The 21,885-nt window shown below is 44.5% G+C and overlaps 1 protein-coding gene across 1 annotated transcript in view; it reads right to left on the reverse strand.

Annotated features, from left to right (window-relative positions):
* Nucleotides 1-1,324: 1,324 nt before the first annotated feature.
* Nucleotides 1,325-21,885, reverse strand: part of LOC136607827 (zinc finger protein 271-like) — a 78,529-nt gene continuing 57,968 nt past the window's right edge. The window contains exons 3-8 of the mRNA XM_066589066.1: nucleotides 21,629-21,808; nucleotides 21,421-21,544; nucleotides 19,360-19,463; nucleotides 16,179-16,358; nucleotides 15,972-16,095; nucleotides 1,325-3,597 (exon numbers count right to left, since the gene is read on the reverse strand). Coding sequence (XP_066445163.1) covers nucleotides 2,147-3,597; nucleotides 15,972-16,095; nucleotides 16,179-16,358; nucleotides 19,360-19,463; nucleotides 21,421-21,544; nucleotides 21,629-21,808 — 2,163 coding nt within the window. The 3' untranslated portion in view covers nucleotides 1,325-2,146. The remainder of the gene's footprint in view (nucleotides 3,598-15,971; nucleotides 16,096-16,178; nucleotides 16,359-19,359; nucleotides 19,464-21,420; nucleotides 21,545-21,628; nucleotides 21,809-21,885) is intronic.

Raw genomic sequence — 21,885 nt, forward strand, 5'->3', positions numbered from 1 at the left:
TATATGATTTTACAGCTGTGAGTTGATGATATAAAATAGGAAATTGAAGGCAGGCTATAAAACAAACTGTTTTATGGATTAAAGGGGTTTTCCAGGCAAAAATATTGATGACCTATCCTTAGCTTGTTTTAACCCATAGGCATTTCGGCAGAGGGTGCTAGGGTCGCAATGGCGACCCGGCCCCTGCTCTTAAGGGGTCTCTCTCTATCTCCACGGATCTCTCTCTCCACGGATCTCTCTTATAAATAAAATCTGCATGTGGACATTGGCCATCAAGCATAGGTACAGGGCAAGGGGGAAAAAGGGCCCGGCGGGCCCGAGCTGAACTTTTGTACCCGGGCCCCTGAGCCTTTAGGTACGCCCCTGTTTTAACCCTTACCCTATGCAGCAGCAGTTGTATTTATTTTCTTAGCACTGCCTTTCAAGAGCCATAACCTTTTATTTTTCTGTTGACTTAGCTGTAGAAGGGCTTTTTATTGCAGGGTAAGTTATAATTTTAAAGGGGACTATTTAATCCATCATGTAGTCGCTGAAAACTTTGAAGTGGAGTGGAATAAAACAAACCGTATACTGAATTGTGCAATTGTTTTGTTGTTTAATGTAATAGTCCAAACTGTTGCAGACATGGCTAGAGCAATTACGCTTTTTTTAATAGTTTTTATACATGATAAATGGAAAAAGAGGGATTCTTGATTTTTTAAATTTTCTTTATTTTGTTAAACTTGAGAATGCGACCACCTGATCACTTACACAATGCAGTGTGATATTTCTGTATTGCATTATATAGTTGTATATATAGCACTATCCTATTACACCCCGAGTGCTAATGTAGCAGAAATGGGAGCCTTCACTAAGTTGCAGTATATCATGCAGAATGATTAACCCAAGTTAGAAGCTAGTTCTGGATAGTATCTCTCCATAAGTGGAAGTCATATATCCTGACACGTGATTCCGCAGAGGACATTCTTCCATACATGGAAGCTTCTTTGTCTATCTAGAACTAGTTCTGAACTGGCCGATTCTTTATGTATCAAATGAATTGGAATTAATGGCCTGAGCGTATATTATCTATTTCTACTGCAGACCTATTATCTTGCAATGCAATAGAGATAGCCACTTGTATTCAACAGCCTAGTAGGATAGCAGAATATTTACTTATCTTGACCATCTATCATCGAGATTGTTTTTCTATACCCAATCAGAAGTTCCCCAAATCAATCTATTATAAAAAACAGATATTCACAATATAAAGCGCATTGGGTTCCTGATGATCCGCTAATATCTAGCTGTGAAACGCGTTGAAAGTAAAAAACACAGCGAGCTTATCAATGTTTAATAATATCTGGAAAACATATATAGGAAAGAAAAACACACAACGAGTTTATCATCATTTAATAATATCTGAAAGTGAAAAGAATATATATTGACAATGTTTTATAAGCTCTGAGCCTTACCACAACAAAAGTTCTCCCACTACTCTAGAGAAAATATAAATCATAAAGAATTTATCATTGCTGAAAAGTTCAAACTCTAGATTGACCCCCAAATATCAACAATTGCTTGCATATTTTGTATTAAAATCTATATACGTGCCTAGTATACAAACAATTTTGGCTGTATATATCCAAGCCTATAGATAGAGGACATATTTTTGATATATACCTATTCATCTGACCATTAAGTGTCTTATCTATATACCTTTTGATGCAAACTATTGGATGGGGAATTCTTTGTTCTAGATTTGTGTTTGTTATATAAGTCTGTCGTTTTTGTCCAGGACTCAGTATCCGTTTTTCTCCTGGAGGACTTCACGGTGTGCCCTGTATGTTGATCTTTTAAGGAATTATTTAATAAAAATTTGTAAATTTTAATTTTGTCTAAACTGTGAAGGGCATTTGACTTAAATTTAGACTTTTTGCCTCTGTGACTAAATTATACTATATTATGTTTGCTATTCAGTAAATTATTTAAAAATGAAGCGCCAAAAAAACTGAATTTGTCGTACATTCTGCTCAAAAAAGTGAAAAAACTTTTCAGTACATTAATGGTACATTTCTCACATTCCAATATACAAAAATATTGTTTTTCTATGTGAATTCTGATGAGCTTGCAAATTTCCTTGCAAAACAATTTACACTAAAAAAGATTAAAACAGCTTCTTCCCATGGTGACGTCTCTGATGCTTCCCACATTTTTCATTAGTAGCAAAGCATTTTCCACATACTGAACATAAATATGGCCTATTTGCTATGTGAATTCTGTGATGCTTATCAAGATGTGACTTATTTGTAAAATTCTTCCCACATTCTGAACATGAATATGGCTTCTCCCCAGTGTGAATCCTCTGATGTTTAACAAGATTTGACTGATTTGTAAAACTCTTCCCACATTCTGAACATGAATATGGCTTCTCCCCTGTGTGAGTCCTCTGATGTTTAACAAGACTTGCCTTATCTGTAAAACTATTCTGACATTCTGAACATGTAAATGGCTTCTCCCCAGTGTGAATCATCTGATGTTTAACAAGAGTTGATTTTCGTGTAAAACTCTTCCCACATTCTGAACATGAACACAGCTTCTCCCCAGTGTGAATCATCTGATGTTTAACAAGTTGTGATTTTCGTGTAAAACCTTTCCCACATTCTGAACATGTGTATCGCTTTTCTCCTGTGTGAATTTTCTGATGTTCTGTAAAATTTGATTTGTCTCTAAAACATTTACTACATTCTGAACATGAATAAGGCTTCACTCCTGTATGGATCCTCTGATGTATAATACAAGTTGATTTCTGTCCAAAGCATTTTCCACATTCTGAACATGAAAAGGTTTTCTCTCCTGTGTGAATTCTCTCATGTGCTACAAGGGCTGCTTTCTGTCTAAAACATTTCCCACATTCTGAACATGAAAATGTTTTCTCTCCTGTGTGAATTCTCTCATGTGTTACAAGGGCTGCTTTCTGTCTAAAACATTTCCCACATTCTGAACATGAAAATGTTTTCTCTCCTGTGTGAATTCTCTCATGTGTTACAAGGTGTGTTTTCTCTCGAAAGCATTTCCCACATTCTGAACATGAAAATATTTTCTCTCCTGTGTGAATTCTCTCATGTCTTACAAGGGCTACTTTCTGTCTATAGCATTTCCCACATTCTGAACATGAAAATGTTTTCTCTCCTGTGTGACTTCTCTCATGTGTTACAAGGGCTGCTTTCTGTCTAAAACATTTCCCACATTCTGTGCATGAATATGACTTCTCTCCTCTATGACATTCTTTGCGTTTAATCAGATTTGATTTCTCAGAAAAGGTTTTCTCTTCAGAATGAATTGTCAGATGATCTTTGAGTTTGGAATTTCCATATTCTGAACATGGAAATTGCTTCTTTCCTCTGTGCCTTCTGTTATCTATAATACAATTTGCTTCATCTGTCAAACATTTCCCATATTCTGAACACGAGTATTGTCTCTTATCTAAACTGTGATGTCCTGGCTGTACATGAAAAGTATTGAGCTTTTCTCCTGAAGAGTGTTGAACAATATGGTCTTCTACTACATAATTAGGCGATAACATGAATTTTCCATCAGAGTTCTCCGTGGGATAATCTGTTAGGATTACATTAAAATGGATTACATTATATATTTTTATCTTCAAATCACAAAGTAGAAAAACTTATAATGTCCTGCTGTAAGCAGCAAGGTATTCCTCCAGCCCCGCTTCTGGGCAATTTCCCAGCAGAGAGAGAGGTGCGGTGTTACAGAGCTTTCCCCAATGGTTTCCCCGAGAGCGTGGGAGGAAGGTGCGGGGCTAGAGAGACCAACCTCTATCAACAACACTCTACAATGAGGTGTTTCTATGTTGAATCTCTGTGAAAAGCCCTAAAGCTCCACCCCTTCTCTCTAGCTATGGGTATATTCCTTATGGATTAATCCCCCATAGCAGGGAGAGAGAGCAGAGCACCATCCTGTCTTTCCATGATATGGGTTAATCCCCTCACCGCTCCGCTCTCTCTCCCTGCTCCTGGGAAATCTCCAAAGAGCTGCAAATCTTCTTTTCTCTCTTCTCCTGGAGCAACTGCACTTTTTAAAGCACAGCTGCTACAGTGAATGAGTGATTTTCATGTGCAAGAAGCTCGGGTCTTCTGTGCATGAAACGTTGCCCGTTCATGCAATTTTTACATGTGCGAGCCACGATTTTTTTGCACAGCTATTTGTGCGCAAAAAAAATACTTGTCTGACCAAGGCCCCACGCTGGAAATACTTTAGGTTTTTGATGCAGTTTGAGCTGCAGGTTCTGATTAAAATGTTGATGCTTTGAAGCAGCGACAGCAGACTAAATGCTTGCTGATGTATATATTATACTGAGACATGGATACATCCATTGGTTCACAGCAAGGCAAGTATACTGCAAGTGAAAATGTCATTGAGTAAAACAGGATTTCTTAGGGCCCCTTCATACTAATATCTGCTGATAATTTTCCACAGCAGAAAACTCACAGCAAATACGCTTTAAATTGCAGAAATGCTACAGGATTTAACCCTTGTATTCCAATGGCTGAATTCCACAGTATAAATCCACAGCATAAATAGACATGCTGCCGAGGTATAATCAGCACCGCTTTTTAACAAATGCTGCAGATTTGTTGTGGAAAATGTCTGATTTCGGAAATCTCTTCCACATGTCTTGTCCTATAAATGCTGGAGTATTTCCGCTGTGAATCAGGGAGCAGACATTCCACAGCATTTCTGCTAATTTTCAAGATGGACTTCTTTGGTATAATGTCAATAACTTCAACACAAGACAAAGAAGCAGGGGGTTTCCAAATTAAAAGGAGTTATGGTAAACTTCACAAAAATTAGAGTTATGGTGAAAGGTCACCGGGAAGGACGGAGAGTGTTATCTTAACACTGGCGCTAGAAAAACTAATATTAATTAGACTCAAAATAGGAAATTGGTTTCATAAGGAAACTACATGCTGCTTCATAACTTCTGCATCAAATTAAAGGTAATATGAAGTCAACAAATTTCTAAATGATTTTTACATAAAGGCTTTATGGTTATATAAAGTAACAGTGATATATTTGTATGCTATATAAGATGTTAACTAGAGATGAGCGAGCACCAAAATGCTCGGGTGCTCGTTACTCGAGACAAAATTTTCGCGATGCTCGAGGGTTCATTTCGAGTAACGAACCCCATTGAAGTCAATAGGCGACCCGAGCATTTTTGTATATCGCTGATGCTCACTAAGGTTTTCATTTGTGAAAATCTGGGCAATTCAAGAAAGTGATGGGAACGACACAGCAACAGATAGGGCAGGCGAGGGGCTACATGTTGGGCTGCATCTCAAGTTCCCAGGTCCCACTATTAAGCCACAATAGCGGCAAGAGTGGGCCCCCCCCCTCCCAACAACTTTTACTTCTGAAAAGCCCTCATTAGCAATGCATACCTTAGCTAAGCACCACACTACCTCCAACAAAGCACAATCACTGCCTGCATGACACTCAGCTGCCACTTCTCCTGGGTTACATGCTGCCTAACCCCCCCCCCCCCTGCATGACCCAGTGTCCACAGCGCACACCAAATTGTCCCTGCGCAGCCTTCAGCTGCCCTCATGCCACACCACCCTCATGTCTATTTATAAGTGCGTCTGCCACGAGGAGGAACCGCAGGCACACACTGCAGAGGGTTGGCACGGCTAGGCAGCGACCCTCTTTAAAAGGGGCGGGGCAATAGCCCACAATGCTGTACAGAAGCAATGAGAAATCCAATCCTGTGCCACCTCAATCTGGAGCTGCACACGTGGGCATAGCAATGGGGAACCTATGTGCCACACAGTATTCATTCTGTCAAGGTGTCTGCATGCCCCAGTCAGACCGCGGTTTTTTATAAATCGTCACAGGCAGGTACAACTCCGCAATGGGAATTCCGTGTGCACCCACAGCATGGGTGGCTCCCTGGAACCCACCGGTGGCACAGAAATATATCCCATTGCATTGCCAATCACAGCTGAGGTAATGTCATGTTAAATGCAGGTGGGCTTCGACCCACACTGCATGCCCCAGTCAGACTGGGGTTCTTTAGAAGTAAACACATGCAGTTACAACTCCCTGTGGACCCACAGCATGGGTGGCTCCCTGGAACCCACCGGCGGTACATAAATATATCCCATTGCAGTGCCCAGCACAGCTGATGTAATGTCATGTTAAATGCAGGTGGTCTTCGGCCCACACTGCATGCCCCAGTCTGACCGGGGTTTTTAATACATAGACACTGGCAGGTACAAATCCCTAATGTGAAGTCCCTGTGGAAACACACAGCATGGGTGGCTCCCTGGAACCCACCGGCGGTACATAAATGTATCCCATTGCAGTGCCCAGCACAGCTGAGGTAACGTCAGCTTTAATGCAGGTGGGCTAAAAATTACTAGGATTACAATGTAGGCGAGGGCCCCAAAAAATTGGTGTACCAACAGTACAAATGTACTTCAGAAAAATTGCCCATGCCCAACCAAGAGGGCAGGTGAAACCCATTAATCGCTTTGGTTAATGTGGCTTAATTTGTAACTAGGCCTGTAGGCAGTCCAGTTAAAATAAAAATTGGTTCAGGTGCAAGTTTCAACGCTTTAATGAGCATTGAAACGTATAAAAATTGTTTACAAAAGTTATATGACTGAGCCTTGTGGGCCTAAGAAAAATTGCCCGTTCGGCGTGATTACGTGAGGTTTCAGGAGGAGGAGGATGAATATAATACACAGATTGATGAAGCTAAAAGGTCCACGTTTTTGATGGTGATAGAGAACGATGCTTCCATCCGCGGGTGCAGCCTACGTATTGTTTAGGTATCGCTGCTGTCCGCTGGTGGAGAAGAGAAGTCTGGGGAAATCCAGGCTTTGTTCATCTTTATGAGTGTAAGCCTGTCGGCACTGTAGGTTGACAGGCGGGTACGCTTATCCGTGATGATTCCCCCAGCCGCACTAAACACCCTCTCTGACAAGACGCTAGCCGCAGGACAAGCAAGCACCTCCAGGGCATAGAGCGCGAGTTCAGGCCACGTGTCCAGCTTCGACACCCAGTAGTTGTAAGGGGCAGAGGCGTCACGGAGGACGGTCGTTCGATCGGCTACGTACTCCCTCACCATCCTTTTACAGTGCTCCCGCCGACTCAGCCTTGACTGGGGAGCGGTGACAGTCTTGCTGGGGAGCCAGAAAGCTGTCAAAGGCCTTAGAGAGGGTTCCCTTGCCTGTGCTGTACATGCTGCCTGATCTCTGCACCTCCCCTGCTACTTGGCCCTCGGAACTGCGCCTTCTGCCACTAGCGCTGTCGGATGGGAATTTTACCATCAGCTTGTCAGCCAGGGTCCTGTGGTATAGCATCACTCTCGAACCCCTTTCCTCTTCGGGTATGGGAGTGGAAAGGTTCTCCTTATACCGTGGGTCGAGCAGTGTGTACACCCAGTAATCCATAGTGGCCAGAATGCGTGTAACGCGAGGGTCACGAGAAAGGCATCCTAACATGAAGTCAGCCATGTGTGCCAGGGTACCTGTATGCAACACATGGCTGTCCTCACTAGGAAGATCACTTTCAGGATCCTCCTCCTCCTCCTCCTCAGGCCATACACGCTGAAAGGATGACAGGCAAGCAGCATGGGTACCCTCAGCAGTGGGCCAAGCTGTCTCTTCCCCCTCCTCCTCATGCTCCTCCACCTCCTCCTCCTCAGCGCGCTGAGATATAGACAGGAGGGTGCTCTGACTATCCAGCGACATACTGTCTTCCCCCGCCTCCGTTTCCGAGCGCAAAGCGTCTGCCTTTATGCTTTGCAGGGAACTTCTCAAGAGGCATAGCAGAGGAATGGTGACGCTAATGATTGCAGCATCGCTGCTCACCATCTGGGTAGACTCCTCAAAGTTTCCAAGGACCTGGCAGATGTCTGCCAACCAGGCCCACTCTTCTGTAAAGAATTGAGGAGGCTGACTCCCACTGCGCCACCCATGTTGGAGTTGGTATTCCACTATAGCTCTATGCTGCTCATAGAGCCTGGCCAACATGTGGAGCGTAGAGTTCCACCGTGTGGGCACGTCGCACAGCAGTCGGTGCACTGGCAGATTAAACCGATGTTGCAGGGTGCGCAGGGTGGCAGCTTCCGTGTGGGACTTGCGGAAATGTGCGCAGAGCCGGCACACCTTTCCGAGCAGGTCTGACAAGCGTGGGTAGCTTTTCAGAAAGCGCTGAACCACCAAATTAAAGACGTGGGCCAGGCATGGCACGTGCGTGAGGCTGCCGAGCTGCAGAGCCGCCACCAGGTTACGGCCGTTGTCACACACGACCATGCCCGGTTGGAGGCTCAGCGGTGCAAGCCAGCGGTCGGTCTGCTCTGTCAGACCCTGCAGCAGTTCGTGGGCCGTGTGCCTCTTCTCTCCTAAGCTGAGTAGTTTCAGCACGGCCTGCTGACGCTTGCCCACCGCTGTGCTGCCACGCCGCGCGACACCGACTGCTGGCGACGTGCTGCTGCTGACACATCTTGATTGCGAGACAGAGGTTGCGTAGCAGGAGGAGGGTGGTTTAGGGGAGGAAGCATACACCGCCGCAGATACCACCACCGAGCTGGGGCCCGCAATTCTGGGGGTGGGTAGGACGTGAGCGGTCCCAGGCTCTGACTCTGTCCCAGCCTCCACTAAATTCACCCAATGTGCCGTCAGGGAGATATAGTGGCCCTGCCCGCCTGTGCTTGTCCACGTGTCCGTTGTTAAGTGGACCTTGGCAGTAACCGCGTTGGTGAGGGCGCGTACCATGTTGCGGGAGACGTGGTCGTGCAGGGCTGGGACGGCACAACGGGAAAAGTAGTGGCGACTGGGAACCGAGTAGCGCGGGGCCGCCGCAGCCATCATGCTTTTGAAAGCCTCCATTTCCACAAGTCTATACGGCAGCATCTCCAGGCTGATCAATTTGGCTATGTGCACGTTTAACACTTGAGCGTGCGGTTGCGTGGTGGCGTACTTGCGGTTGCGCTCAAACACTTGCGCTAGCAACGGCTGGACGGTGCGCTGAGAGACATTGGTGGATGGGGCCGAGGACAGCGGAGGTGAGGGTGTGGGTGCAGGCCAGGAGACGGTAGTGCCTGTGTCCTGAAAGGGGGGTTGGATCTCAGTGGCAGGTTGGGGCACAGGGGGAGAGGCAGTGGTGCAAACCGGAGGCGGTGAACAGCCTTCGTCCCACCTTGTGGGGTGCTTGGCCATCATATGTCTGCGCATGCTGGTGGTGGTGAGGCTGCTGGTGGTGGCTACCCGGCTGATCTTGGCGCGACAAAGGTTGCACACCACTGTTCGTCGGTTGCCTGCACTCTCAGTGAAAAACTGCCAGACCTTTGAGCACCTCGGCCTCTGCAGGGTGGCATGGCGCGAGGGGGCGCTTTGGGAAACAGTTGGTGGATTATTCGGTCTGGCCCTGCCTCTACCCCTGGCCACCGCACTGCCTCTTCCAACCTGCCCTGCTGCTGCACTTGCCTCCCCCTCTGAAGACCTGTCCTCAGTAGGCTTAGCAAACCAGGTGGGGTCAGTCACCTCATCATCCTGCTGCTCTTCCTCCGAATCCTCTGTGCGCTCCTCCCTCGGACTTACTCCAATTACTACTACCTGAGTGATAGACAACTGTGTCTCATTGTCATCGTCCTCCTCACCCACTGAAAGCTCTTGAGACAGTTGCCGGAAGTCCCCAGCCTCATCCCCCGGACCCCGGGAACTTTCCAAAGGTTGGTCATCAGTCACGACAAACTCCTCCGGTGGGAGAGGAACCATTGCTGCCCATTCTGGGCAGGGGCCCAGGAACAGTTCCTGGGAGTCTGCCTGCTCCTCAGAATGTGTCATTGTAATGGAGTGAGGAGGCTGGGAGGAAGGAGGAGCAGCAGCCAGAGGATTCAGAGTTGCACCAGTGGACGGCGCAGAACTCTGGGTGGTCGATAGATTGCTGGATGCACTTTCTGCCATCCACGACAGGACCTGCTCACGCTGCTCATTTGCTAATAAAGGTCTACCGCGTGGACCCATTAACTGTGAGATGAATGTGGGGACGCCAAAAACGTGCCTTTTTCCTAATCCCGCAGCAGTCGGCTGCGATACACCTGGATCAGGAGCTCGGCCTGTGCCCACACCCTGACTTGGGCCTCCGCGTCCTCGCCTGCGTCCACGTCCTCTAGGCCTACCCCTACCCCTCAGCATGGTGTATTACGAGTAGTGCAGAAACAGAACGCTGTAATTAAATGTGCCGCTTATTGGCCTGTGGTTGGAGGCTGACTTCGCTTACGGAACGCACAGCAGAGCCAGGAAAGAATTTTGCGCAAGCCTGCTGTAACACTTAGCTGGCTACGTATTAATTAGGACTACTACCCCCAGCAGAGACGCAGTACACTCAGTATTGTCACAGGCAGCCCAAATATATTTTTTTGTCCCACATTTTTTTGGAAAAGCCCACTGCCTATATAGACAGTATATGTCTTTCACGTTTTTTACTGTCCCTGCCTCAGCACTACTGGCCCTATACTATGTAAAATTACTGCAGTGCAGACTGTTTCCCTCTGGAGAGGATGACAGCAATGATGTAACGGGCAACGCAGAGCCAGGAAAGAATTTTGCGCAAGCCTGCTGTAACACTTAGCTGGCTGCGTATTAATTAGGACTACTACCCCCAGCAGAGACGCAGTACAGTCAGGACGGTCACAGACAGCCCTAATAGATTTTTTTGTCCCAATTTTTTTTGGAAAAGCCCACTGCCTATATAGACAGTATATGTCTTTCACGTTTTTCACTGTCCCTGCCTCAGCACTACTGGCCCTATACTATGTAAAATTACTGCAGTGCAGAGTGTTTCCCTCTGGACAGGATGACAGCAATGATGTAACGGGCAACGCAGAGCCAGGAAATAATTTTGCGCAAGCCTGCTGTAACACTTAGCTGGCTGCGTATTAATTAGGACTACTACCCCCAGCAGTACAGTCAGGACGGTCACAGGCAGCCCAAATATATTTTTTTGTCCCAAATTTTTTGGGAAAAGCCCACTGCCTATATAGACAGTATATGTCTTTCACGTTTTTCACTGTCCCTGCCTCAGCACTACTGGCCCTATACTATGTAAAATTACTGCAGACTGAGGACGCAATGCTCTGCACGGCCGATATACAAAAAAAAAAGGTGCAACACTGCAAAAAGCAGCCTCAACAGTACTGCACACGGTCAGATGTGGCCCTAAGAAGGACCGTTGGGGTTCTTGAAGCCTAAAATCACTCCTAACACTCTCCCTATAGCAGCTCCAGCATCAGCAGCACTTTCCTTGAGCTATGTCAGAATGCATCTGTGGCGAGCTGCGGGAGGGGCCGATTTATATACTTGGGTGACACCTGATCTCGCCAGCCACTCACTGCAGGGGGGTGGTATAGGGCTTGAACGTCGCAGGGGGAAGTTGTAATGCCTTCCCTGTCTTTCTATTGGCCAGAAAAGCGTGCTAACGTCTCAGAGATGAAAGTGAAAGTAACTCGAACATCGCGTGGTGCTCGCCTCTAGTAACGAGCATCTCGAACACGCTAATACTCGAACGAGCATCAAGCTCGGACGAGTACGTTCGCTCATCTCTAATGTTAACATTTCTTAAACAAGTTGGTTTTTTACTGGGACCTGAAGACAAGAAGGCCTTGATACAAACATGTCTAACTCCATTTTGGATCTCTGCTTCTTCTCATTCAGTATTTTATCAATTTTTCTAAAACAGTATAGTGGCATGTAACATAAAACACCAAGGTGTTCCTGGAACACAAAAATAACATAAATACAGCAAATAGAAAAAACTCCTCCTGCGCTCTTTCTTCAGGGTCTTGCAATCCAAAGAGGGAAACTACCGAGTCTCCACAGTTATAATATAATATATTTAATTGTACAATTGTACATAAAAACATATAAAAGTCTTGCAACGCGTTTCGGCACTAATATCAGCCCCCGGCATTGCGATCGGCGCTATCCATTGGATCGCAATAAAGTGTAAAAAAAAGTTTAAAAAGTTAAAGATTCAGCTACCCTGATGGATCGGATCCATCAGGGCAGCTGAAAGTACTTACCGGGCTTCCCCGATGTCTGCCGCGGAGAATGGGTCCTCTGGGACCCGGCGCGGCTCTTCTGCGCATGTGCGCCAGACGAATTACGTCACGCGCATGCGTAGAAGAATGGGAGCCCCGAGGAGTTTAAAATCTCCTGGTTCCCAGCTCCTAAAGGTAGGCGGGAACCAGGGGATGTCCCCCAGCGGATAGCGGCGATCGCGAAAAAGTTTTAAAAAAGTAAACAAAGTTAATTTCACCTCCCCTCATGGATCAGATCCATGAGGGGAGGTGAAAATACTCACCCCCGGTCCTCAGCGTTGTGTCCCGGTCTTCCGGGACCTGAGTCCCCTTCTGCACATGAGCGCCCAATGATTGACATCGGGCGCGTGCACAGAGAGGCTCAGGACCCGGGAAATTTAAAATCCCTCTGCTCCAGGCTGCCATGTGTAGCCAAGAGCAGAGGGATGTCACTGCAAAGATGATCACTGTTATCCAATGGATAGTAGTGATCATTTAAAGTAAAAAAAAAGTGCAAAAAAGTTTTTAAAAAAAGTTTAAAAAGTAAAAAAAAAAAAAAGTTTAAAACGCTTACATTTCATCTCCCCTCACGGATCATATCAGGAGGATGAAATTACATACCTAAGGCTCCCGGATTTATCCGCGGACCTTACCACAGCTTCTGCGCACGCGGCCGTCGCCAAAGCGGCAGGCGCATGCGCAAAAGCTGTGGATTGCCAGGATAACTTAAAATCTCCCTGCTCCTGGCTACAAAACTGAGCCAAGAGACTGGAGATGTCACTGGGGGCTGCGGTGAGTGGTTCCTGATCACGTGTTCGCCGTTATCCAATGGATAATGGCGATCACGTAAAAGTTTTTTAAAAAAGTTAGTTTCATCTCCCCTCACCGATGCGATCAGTGAGAAGACATGAAACTTTTTACCGGAGGCCTCCGTATTTGCACCCTGACGTGATCCTCATCCGTGAACTTACCCGAATTCTGTGCGACCGCCGGCAAAACACCGGACACATGCGCAGGAGTCGGGGAGCCCAGGAAACTTAAAATTTCCTTGCTCCCAGCGACCAAGTCACCGAGAGTGACCAAGTCACAGCTGGGATCCGCTGCAGGCCTCCGCAAGCGGATTCCACCTACATCCGTGTGAGCCCGGCGTTATTCAGACCGCTACCTGTGATACGTATTTTACAAGAAGCCCCGGGAACGCTTGCCTTCCTGCAGTTCCAGGAGCAGCTTGTTGAGCGTCTTCTGTGTGAGACCGCCACACCTCAGCAAGCTTACGAAGACTCACGAAACGCCACTTTTTACACCCCATCCCCACCGCTGAGGTCACGAAATACCCCCAAAAAAGCATGAGAGGAGGGGGGATACCCGGTTTTCTTGCCCCATGTGCCTAACCCACCCAGCCTCCGTAATTACCCCTGTCTTCGGACATAAAACGCAGTTTATATTATTACCTTTATCTAATATTTGGGGAATGCCAAAAAATGGGGATGGCGGGGGTGGGGGTTATTTTTAGGAAGTCAATTTTTTTTCCGTATAAGTGGGCAATGGGGCCTTGAATTTATTCAGTTGTACTCTGAAATCCAGCGGGCATTCCCTCCATTATGGGCCTTGCCATGTGTCCTGTAAGTAGTTTAGGGCCACAAGGGGTATGTTTTTTTTAACACAGGACAAACGGGGGTATCCATTTTGGGGTGAACGTCTTCATTCCTATGTGCACTGTACAAAAAAAAAAAACAGTTTTTAAATTGACAAAATTGCCAAAAAAATGAAAATCGTAATTTTTTCCTTCTGCTTTGCTTAGATTCATTCAAATACTGTGGGGTCAAAATACGCAGTAAACCCCTAGATGAATTTGTTAAGGGGTCTAGTTTTCAAAATGGGGTCATTTGTGGGGGTTCTCTATCATTTTGGCCGCTCAATGGCTCTATAAGTGGGCAATGGGGCCTGGAATTTATTCCATTGTACCCTGAAATCCAACGGGTGCTCCTTCCATTATAGGCCTAGCCATGTTTCCTTTAAGTAGATTAGGGCCACAATGGGTATGTTTCTGAACACGGGACAAACAGGGGGTATCTATTTTGGAGTGAACGTCTTCATTCCTATATACATTGTACAAAAAAAACCTGTTTTTAAATTGACACAATTGCCAAAAAAATGAAAATCATAATTTTTTCCTTCTGCTTGGCTTAGATTCATTTAAAAACTGTGAAGTCAAAAAAGTCATCGTACCCCTAGATAAATTCGTTAAGGGGTCTACTTTTCAAAATGGGGTCACTTGTGGGGGTTCTCCATCGTTTTGGTCACTCAATGGCTCTACAAGTGGGCAATGGGGACTAAATCTCCTTCAAGCAAAATTTGTTCCGAAAGCCACCGGTTGCTCCTTTAATTTTGGGCCCCATTGTGCATCCAGACATAATATTAGGGCCACAATGGGTATATTTCTGAGCACAGGACAAACGGGGGTATCCATTTTGGGGTGAAAGTCTTCATTCATATATGTGCTGTACAAAAAAACTGCTTTTAAAATGACAGAATTACCAAAAAAATGAAAATTGTAATTTTTTTTTCTTCGGCTTGGCTTAGAATCATTCGAAAACTGTGAAGTCAAAAAAGTCATCGTACCCCTAGATCAATTCGCTAAGGGGTCTACTTTTCAAAATGGGGTCACTTGTGGGGGTTCTCCATCGTTTTGGTCACTCAATGGCTCTACAAGTGGGCAATGGGGACTAAATCTCCTTTAAGCAAAATTTCTGTTCCGAAAGCCACCCGTTGCTCCTTTCATTTTGGGCCCCATTGTGCATCCAGACATAATACTAGGGCCACAATGGGTATGTTTTTGAGCACGGGACAAACAGGGGTATCCATTCTGGGGTGCAAATCTTCGTTTTCTTGTGTACTATAGAAAAAAGTCCTGTCTTTAAAATGACATATTTGCAAAACTATGAAATTTTAGTTTTTCTCCTCTAAATTGCATTGACTCCTAAAAAAAAACTGTGGGGTTAAAATACTCATGACACCCCTCAGTGAATACGTTAAGGGTGTAGTTTTTAAAATGGGGTCATTTGTGGGGGTATCTATCATTTTGACTCCTATGAGCCTTTCCAATCTTGGCTTGGTGTAGGAAAACAAAGTGTTCCTCAAAATGCTGAAAAGTAACGTTAAATTTGTACGTCTCCTAAATGGTTAAAAAAAAAAAACGAAAGTTTTTCCAATGTGAGCCCAAAATAAAGTAAATGGATAGAAATATATATCTTGGCAAAAATGTCTATATTATGTTTGCACATATTTGAGATATTGCAGTTGGAAATGTGAAAAAAATGACGATTTTTTCAAAATTTTCCCAATTTTGGCGCTTTTAATAAATAAACACAAATTCTATCGGTCTTTTTTTCCGCCTAAATGAAGTACAACATGTGGCGAAAAAACAATGTCAGAATCGCTTGGATATGCAAAACCTTTCTGGTGTTTTTCCATGTTAAAGTGACACGTGTCAGATTTGCAAAATTTGGCCTAGTCATTAAGGCGCAAACAGGCTTGGTCACTAAGGGGTTAATAAATATACACAAATTCTATGGGTCTGTTTTTACCACCTAAATTTAGTACAATATGTGGCGAAAAAAGAATGTCAGAATTACAGGATATGCAAAACCGTTACGGAGTTATTCTATGTTAAAGTGACACATGTCAGATTTCCAAAAATTTGACCTGGTCATTAAGGCACAAACAGGCTTGATCACTAAGGGGTTAAGATTTGACTATTGGACGCATAAACCTTTCAGGATTTTTTTCTGATAAAAAGTGCATCAAATAGTCTGAAAAATATGCTGGTTGTGTATATATGTTTTTAATTTTTATAATATATATTCTGTATGTCTCTTCTTACCTTGTGATATAAGAGGTTGGTAGTTTTTCATCATGACATCCTTGTACAAATTCTTGTGTCCTTCTAAATACTCCCACTCCTCCATGGAGAAATAGACAGCGACATCCTGACACCTTATAAGAACCTGACAACACAATGATACCGTCATTACCCAGACACCTCTAGTGCTGTTACTGTATAATTTCCCAACATTCCCAGCAGGGTCACCTCTCCAGTCAGCAGCTCAGTGATCTTGTTGGTGAGTTTTAGGATCTTCTGCTCATGTATCGGTAAGTGAGCAGGAGCCTCTGTGATGGGGCTCTGGCTCCTGCTCCATCCTACTGACTCATGGAGAGGACTGTTGGGAGTCGTACCATCACCCGATGTCTTCTTCACTATTGTGTAATCCTGTGTATAGAGAAACATGTAAACGACTGAACTCTAACTTCCTACTGAAGGAGGAATATAGAGATTGTGATCCTGCTGTATAGAGCTCTGGTGAGACCACATCTGGAATACTGTGTTCAGTTCTGGAAACTTCATGTACAGATGAATATTGATAAAAAATACAAGACCAAAGATGGTAAAAGATCTGAAAACACAAAACGTATCCGGAAAGACAAAATACTTAATTTGTATAGCCTATAAGAAATAAGGGAGAGGGAGGACGTGATGAAAACCTTCAGGTCGGGGTCACACGGGGCAGAAATCTCATGGAATGTCCGCAATGGGACAATACGGAAATTCTGTGAGATTTCTGCAGCAAAAAGGCAACTTCAACACCTGAGCCATTCGACTTCGGTTTTGAAGCCGCTTTTCTGCCTGTATTCCGCTGTGGCCATCTCTCCCTATAGAGAGTAAAGAGCCAACAGCGTAAACGGTGATACAATTGACATGCCACAGCTTTCAATTCCGCGCAGTATGTTGTAGTGGCCCAGCGGGTCTACACAGCACTCACAGCAACATTTGTCCTGTCACACCTGTCTATGTGCCATCCATGGACATAGAGGTTGTCGTCCATAGGAGAGACCCTGTTTCTCCCCGTCTCTCTGCTTAGCCAAGAGTTTAGTCTGATGTCAGCTAGTGTCCTGTTGGCTGATAGTTAGCTTCAAACTCACTGGTGCAGAGTGCAAGGGTGGGAAAGCAACCACAGGAATCCCTATGCAGAGGGGGAGGAGTCCAGAAAGTGCAGGACAGAGAAAAGGTGATAAAAGGAGGAGTCAGGGGACAGTTAGTGGAGAAGGTAGTTAGAGGAGGTGGAGAGAGGAGTTGTAGTCAGGTTGTGTCTGAGAGGGAGGAGATACTGGTACAAGAGAGAAAGCAATTTGCAGCACGTTGCTTCTCAGGATTCAGCGAGCTTTTATTCCCCTCCCTTGGCGTTCCACAGCAGAGACAGAGAGGAGGATCTTTCCGAGGTCGGTCTTCTACAAAACAGTGAGTTTACACTACCTGGTGAAATCAAAGCCAGGACTAGTCTAGTGACTCATCTACATTTTACTGAATCCATTATCCCTTCAGCTAGAGCAACTAGTGGGGAAGTTGTCTGTCAAATCAATTCAGAGAAAAGGAAAGGAGAGCGCATTTAAGTAAATTTTTAATCAAGTCAGAATTGCTGTATTCTACACCGTGTTCAATTGTTTGCCTACTGCTGAATCTGCTTGTACCATTCCAACGTACCGTTGTGAACATTGTAAATTCAATTGTTGGACAAAATACCACTTTAGTAAATCTGCGTACTCTCAGATTGCTTTAATTCTACTGGACTCAGCCCAGTTATCTAATCGGCATTTTATCCCGAGGGTCCAGTTGGAGTACTCGCGTCACGCGTGGCAAAACAGGCGTTCCTGTAAGCAAAGAACGGTACGTTCCTGGAGTCACTGCACAACCCCTAAGCAGAGCATTGTTATCACCACTGTTGAGAGAGGTAATAGAGCCATCTGTGACAACTCTTCTGCAACCCGCATGGTCTCCCTCACTTTGGCACACTAGGCTCAGCTGTTGCAATCTCAGTTTCAGCGTGGCTTGGCCACAATGGACTGTGTGCAGCATGCAGATGAGATTGTTGCAAATCTTGTGCACTTTGCTGCTTAGGCTCAGGTCTAAGATTGCCGGCAGAAGTTCCGTGCAGAATGTCTGCACAGAAATTCAGCGGCAATTCCGCCCAGTGTGAACCCAGCCTTAAACCGGAAGAAAGAAACTAAACACAAGAACAAGGAGGCACAATCTTAAATCAGTGTGACTTGAGATCAGAAGCAATGTCACAAAATATTTTACTAGAGGCAAGGAAGATGCTGGCAAAAAAATACCTTCCAGCACAAGAGGTTGGGAAATCAACAGTACGTGACTGTAAATCTGCCTGGGATAAACATATATATATACCATAAAAGATGAATAAAAAGGTAATAATTTAAGGGCAGACTAGATGGACCATGTGCTCTCCTCCTGCCATAAATGATGCTTTTGTGTTTGAAAATCCCTCTACAATGATGGCCACCAGGGGTCTCCCTTCCCATTGTCAAATGACTGACAGAAGACACAAAGATGTGGAGGAGGGGGATGAGTTATTGTGGTCATTGAACTGTATAGAGAGCAGAGGGGTAGGTGACAATACAAACTAATAGTAAAATATGGTTTACTGTGTTTAGCTAAAGAAATCACATCTCTCCTACACACTCACATTTTTAATTCCAAACATATAAAATTACATGTTATAAAAGATTTCTATCCATGCTTTTAAGTGTTTCGAAGCAGACTGGCTTCTTGATCACTGCTGTGGACAGGGGTCTTTCTGCAGAGCTGGCATTCTCCTACTTGTTGCTCTACTATAAACCACTTGACTCAGCTTGCCTGTGCACTGGGGACCTTTAGATTAAAACAATCACATAATGTTTAAACAGCGTGGGAGAGTGGTAATTTTTCTATATGGTAGTGTTCTACAGGATGATTTTAGGTCTGTGTCTGTTGCAGAGACTTAGAGAGCAGAATCTGCAGTTCTCTGTGTACAATCAATAGAACACAGCACAGATAACATAGCAGCAGGCACATCCAAGCAACACTGAGACTAAGATATACAATCTGCAGAGCAGGGAAATGGGAAAATACAGGATTCACATCATAGAATAGCAAGAAATAGAACGATTCCTCACACACACTGCAGATTATTCTGAAAAATCTTTTGAAAAGTTAGGTATGCTTTAAATAAGGCGAGGGCATACCGTCAAAGATTGCCTTGCATCATCACAAACTAATGGAAGTGAGTTTGACAGCTTTGTGACTCACAAGTTTGGTTTGTGAGGCACAACATGATTGCATTTTCATCCATTAGTTTGCTATGTCATTTGACTGTTTTGCATCCAAAGTCACTGTAGCCCCTAGTCTAAAGATCATAAAGACATAAAAAAAAGTTTACCTCTCTGGTCAGCAGGTAGATGATCTCCAAGGTGAAGCTTAATATCCTCTTGGTAATCTCATTGCTGTACTTCTCCATCTTTGGTAGGTTAATCAGTAGATGGACTGTTTGGAGGATAATATGAGACAACTGGATTAACTGGATGGTTTTAGTACTGTTGTCATCTTTATGAAAACAAGACAGCCTGTAAATCATACGGGGACATAATCAGATGTGACATAAAGAACCTCACTTATTGATTATTGAGGGAAGCAGCTTCTTAGATAATTCACCACATTAAAGGGTTGCTCTGAAAATGAATATACCGGTATGTGTCATATTCACAGGACTTTGCTTAGATATATTAAAAAACTGTGCGGTCAAAATACTCAGTATACCCCTAGATGAATTCATTAATTTGGGGTCTAGTTTTCTAAATGGGGTCATTTGTGGGGGTTCTCCATCGTTTTGAGTGCTCAAGGGCTCTACAAGTAGGCAACAGGGCCTAAAACACCTTCAAGCAAAATTTCTGTTTTGAAAGCCACGGGCTGCTCCTTTTGGTTTGGGCCCCGTTATGCATACAGACAAAATATTAGGGCCACAATGGGTATGTTGCTAAACACAGGACAGACAGGGGTATCCATTTTGGGGTGCAAGTCAATCATTTCATGTGCAATATATAAAAAAAAAAAAAAACACTGTCTTTAAAATGACATATTTGTAAAAATATGAAAGGTCATTTTTTTCTCATCTAAATTGCATAAACTCCTGAAAAGAAACTGTGGGGTCAAAATACTCATGAAACCCATCAGTGAATACATGAAGATGTGGATTTTTTCAAATGGGGTAATTGTAGGTGGTATCTATCATACTGATACCTATGAGCCTTGGCTTGGTGTAGGAAAACAAAATGTTCCTCAAAATGTTATTAGAGATGAGCTAACCTACTCGGCCACACCCATTTTTCGCCCGAGCACCGCGATTTTCGAGTACTTCCGTACTCGGGCGAAAAGATTCGGGGGGCGCCGTGGGTGAGTGGGGGGTTGCAGCGGGGAGTGGGGGGGGGAGAGGGAGAGAGAGAGGGCTCCCCATGTTCGGAAGTACTCGAAAATCGCGGTGCTCGATCGAGTAATTACTCGAAACGAGTACGTTCGCTCATCTCTATTAATATTTACTGTTAAATTTGTACGTCTCCTAAATGGCTAAAAAAAAAACGAAATAAAGTTTTACCAATGTGCTTCCAGAATAAAGTAAACACGTGGAAATATATATATTATCAGAAACTTGTATATTATGTTTGCTGTAATAAGCAGGGTGCACTTGCTTGCGGATCACCAACTTTCAGACCGGAGTGGGCACCAGCTGTGTAGAAAGACTCTCTATAAAACATAAAGTCAATATTCACACTCTACCTGGGTGTTGAGGTTAGGGTGGTCAACCCTGTCAACCTCCTGCCTTCCTGGTCTGCACTAGACCCTCGGGCTAGCAGCCCTCCCAGCTCTACTGAGCTGTCTCTCTGGCTCTCTCAGCCAACATCTCTCAGGGTGTAGCAGGAATGTACTCTTATATCCAACTTCCTGACCACACCTATGGGCGTTTTCCCTTTTCTCAGGTACCAGAATGCCTATCTGTTGCCCCCCTACAGGCCGTTATCTGCAGTGCACCTCTACATTGCACATATTTGACATATTGCAGTAGAAAATGTGAAAAAAAATGAGTCTTTTCAACATTTTCCCATTTTAGGTGCTTTTAATAAATATGCACAAAATCTATGGGTCTGTTTTTACCACCTAAATGAAGTACAATATGTGGCGAAAAAACAATGTCAGAATTACTTGGATATGCAAAACCTTTACGGAGTTACTCTATATCAAAGTCACACATGTCAGATTTCCAAAATTTGACCTGGTCATTAAGGCGCAAACAGGCTTGATCACTAAGCAGTTAACATGTGACTATTAGACGCATAAACCTTCCAGGATTTTTTCTGATAAATAGTGCATCAAATAGTCTGAAAAATATGCTGGCTGTGTATATATGATTTTAATTTTTATAATATATATTCTGTATGTCTCTTCTTACCCTGTGATGTAAGAGGCTGGTGGTTCTCCATCTTGACATCCTTGTACAGATCCTTGTGTTCTTTTAAATACTCCCACTCCTCCATGGAGAAATAGACAATGACATCCTGAAACCTTATAGGAACCTGACACACACAATGATACCGTCATTACCCAGACTCCTCTAGTGCTGTTACTGTATAATTTCCCAACATTCCCAACAGTGTCACCTCTCCAGCTAGCAGCTCAGTGATCTTGTTGTTGAGCTCTAGGATCTTCTGCTCATTTATCGGTAAGTGAGCAGGAGCCTCTGTGATGGGGCTCTGACTCCTGCTCCATCCTCCTGGCTCATGGAGATGGCTGTTGGGAGTCGTAGCATCACCCGATGTCTTCTTCACCAGTGTGTAATCCTGTGTATAGAGATACATGTTGACGACTGAACTCTAACATTGTACTGAAGGAGGAATACAGAGATTTTGATCCCGCT

The sequence above is a fragment of the Eleutherodactylus coqui genome, chromosome 1 (assembly GCF_035609145.1).
Source record: "Eleutherodactylus coqui strain aEleCoq1 chromosome 1, aEleCoq1.hap1, whole genome shotgun sequence".
Taxonomy (NCBI): domain Eukaryota; kingdom Metazoa; phylum Chordata; class Amphibia; order Anura; family Eleutherodactylidae; genus Eleutherodactylus; species Eleutherodactylus coqui.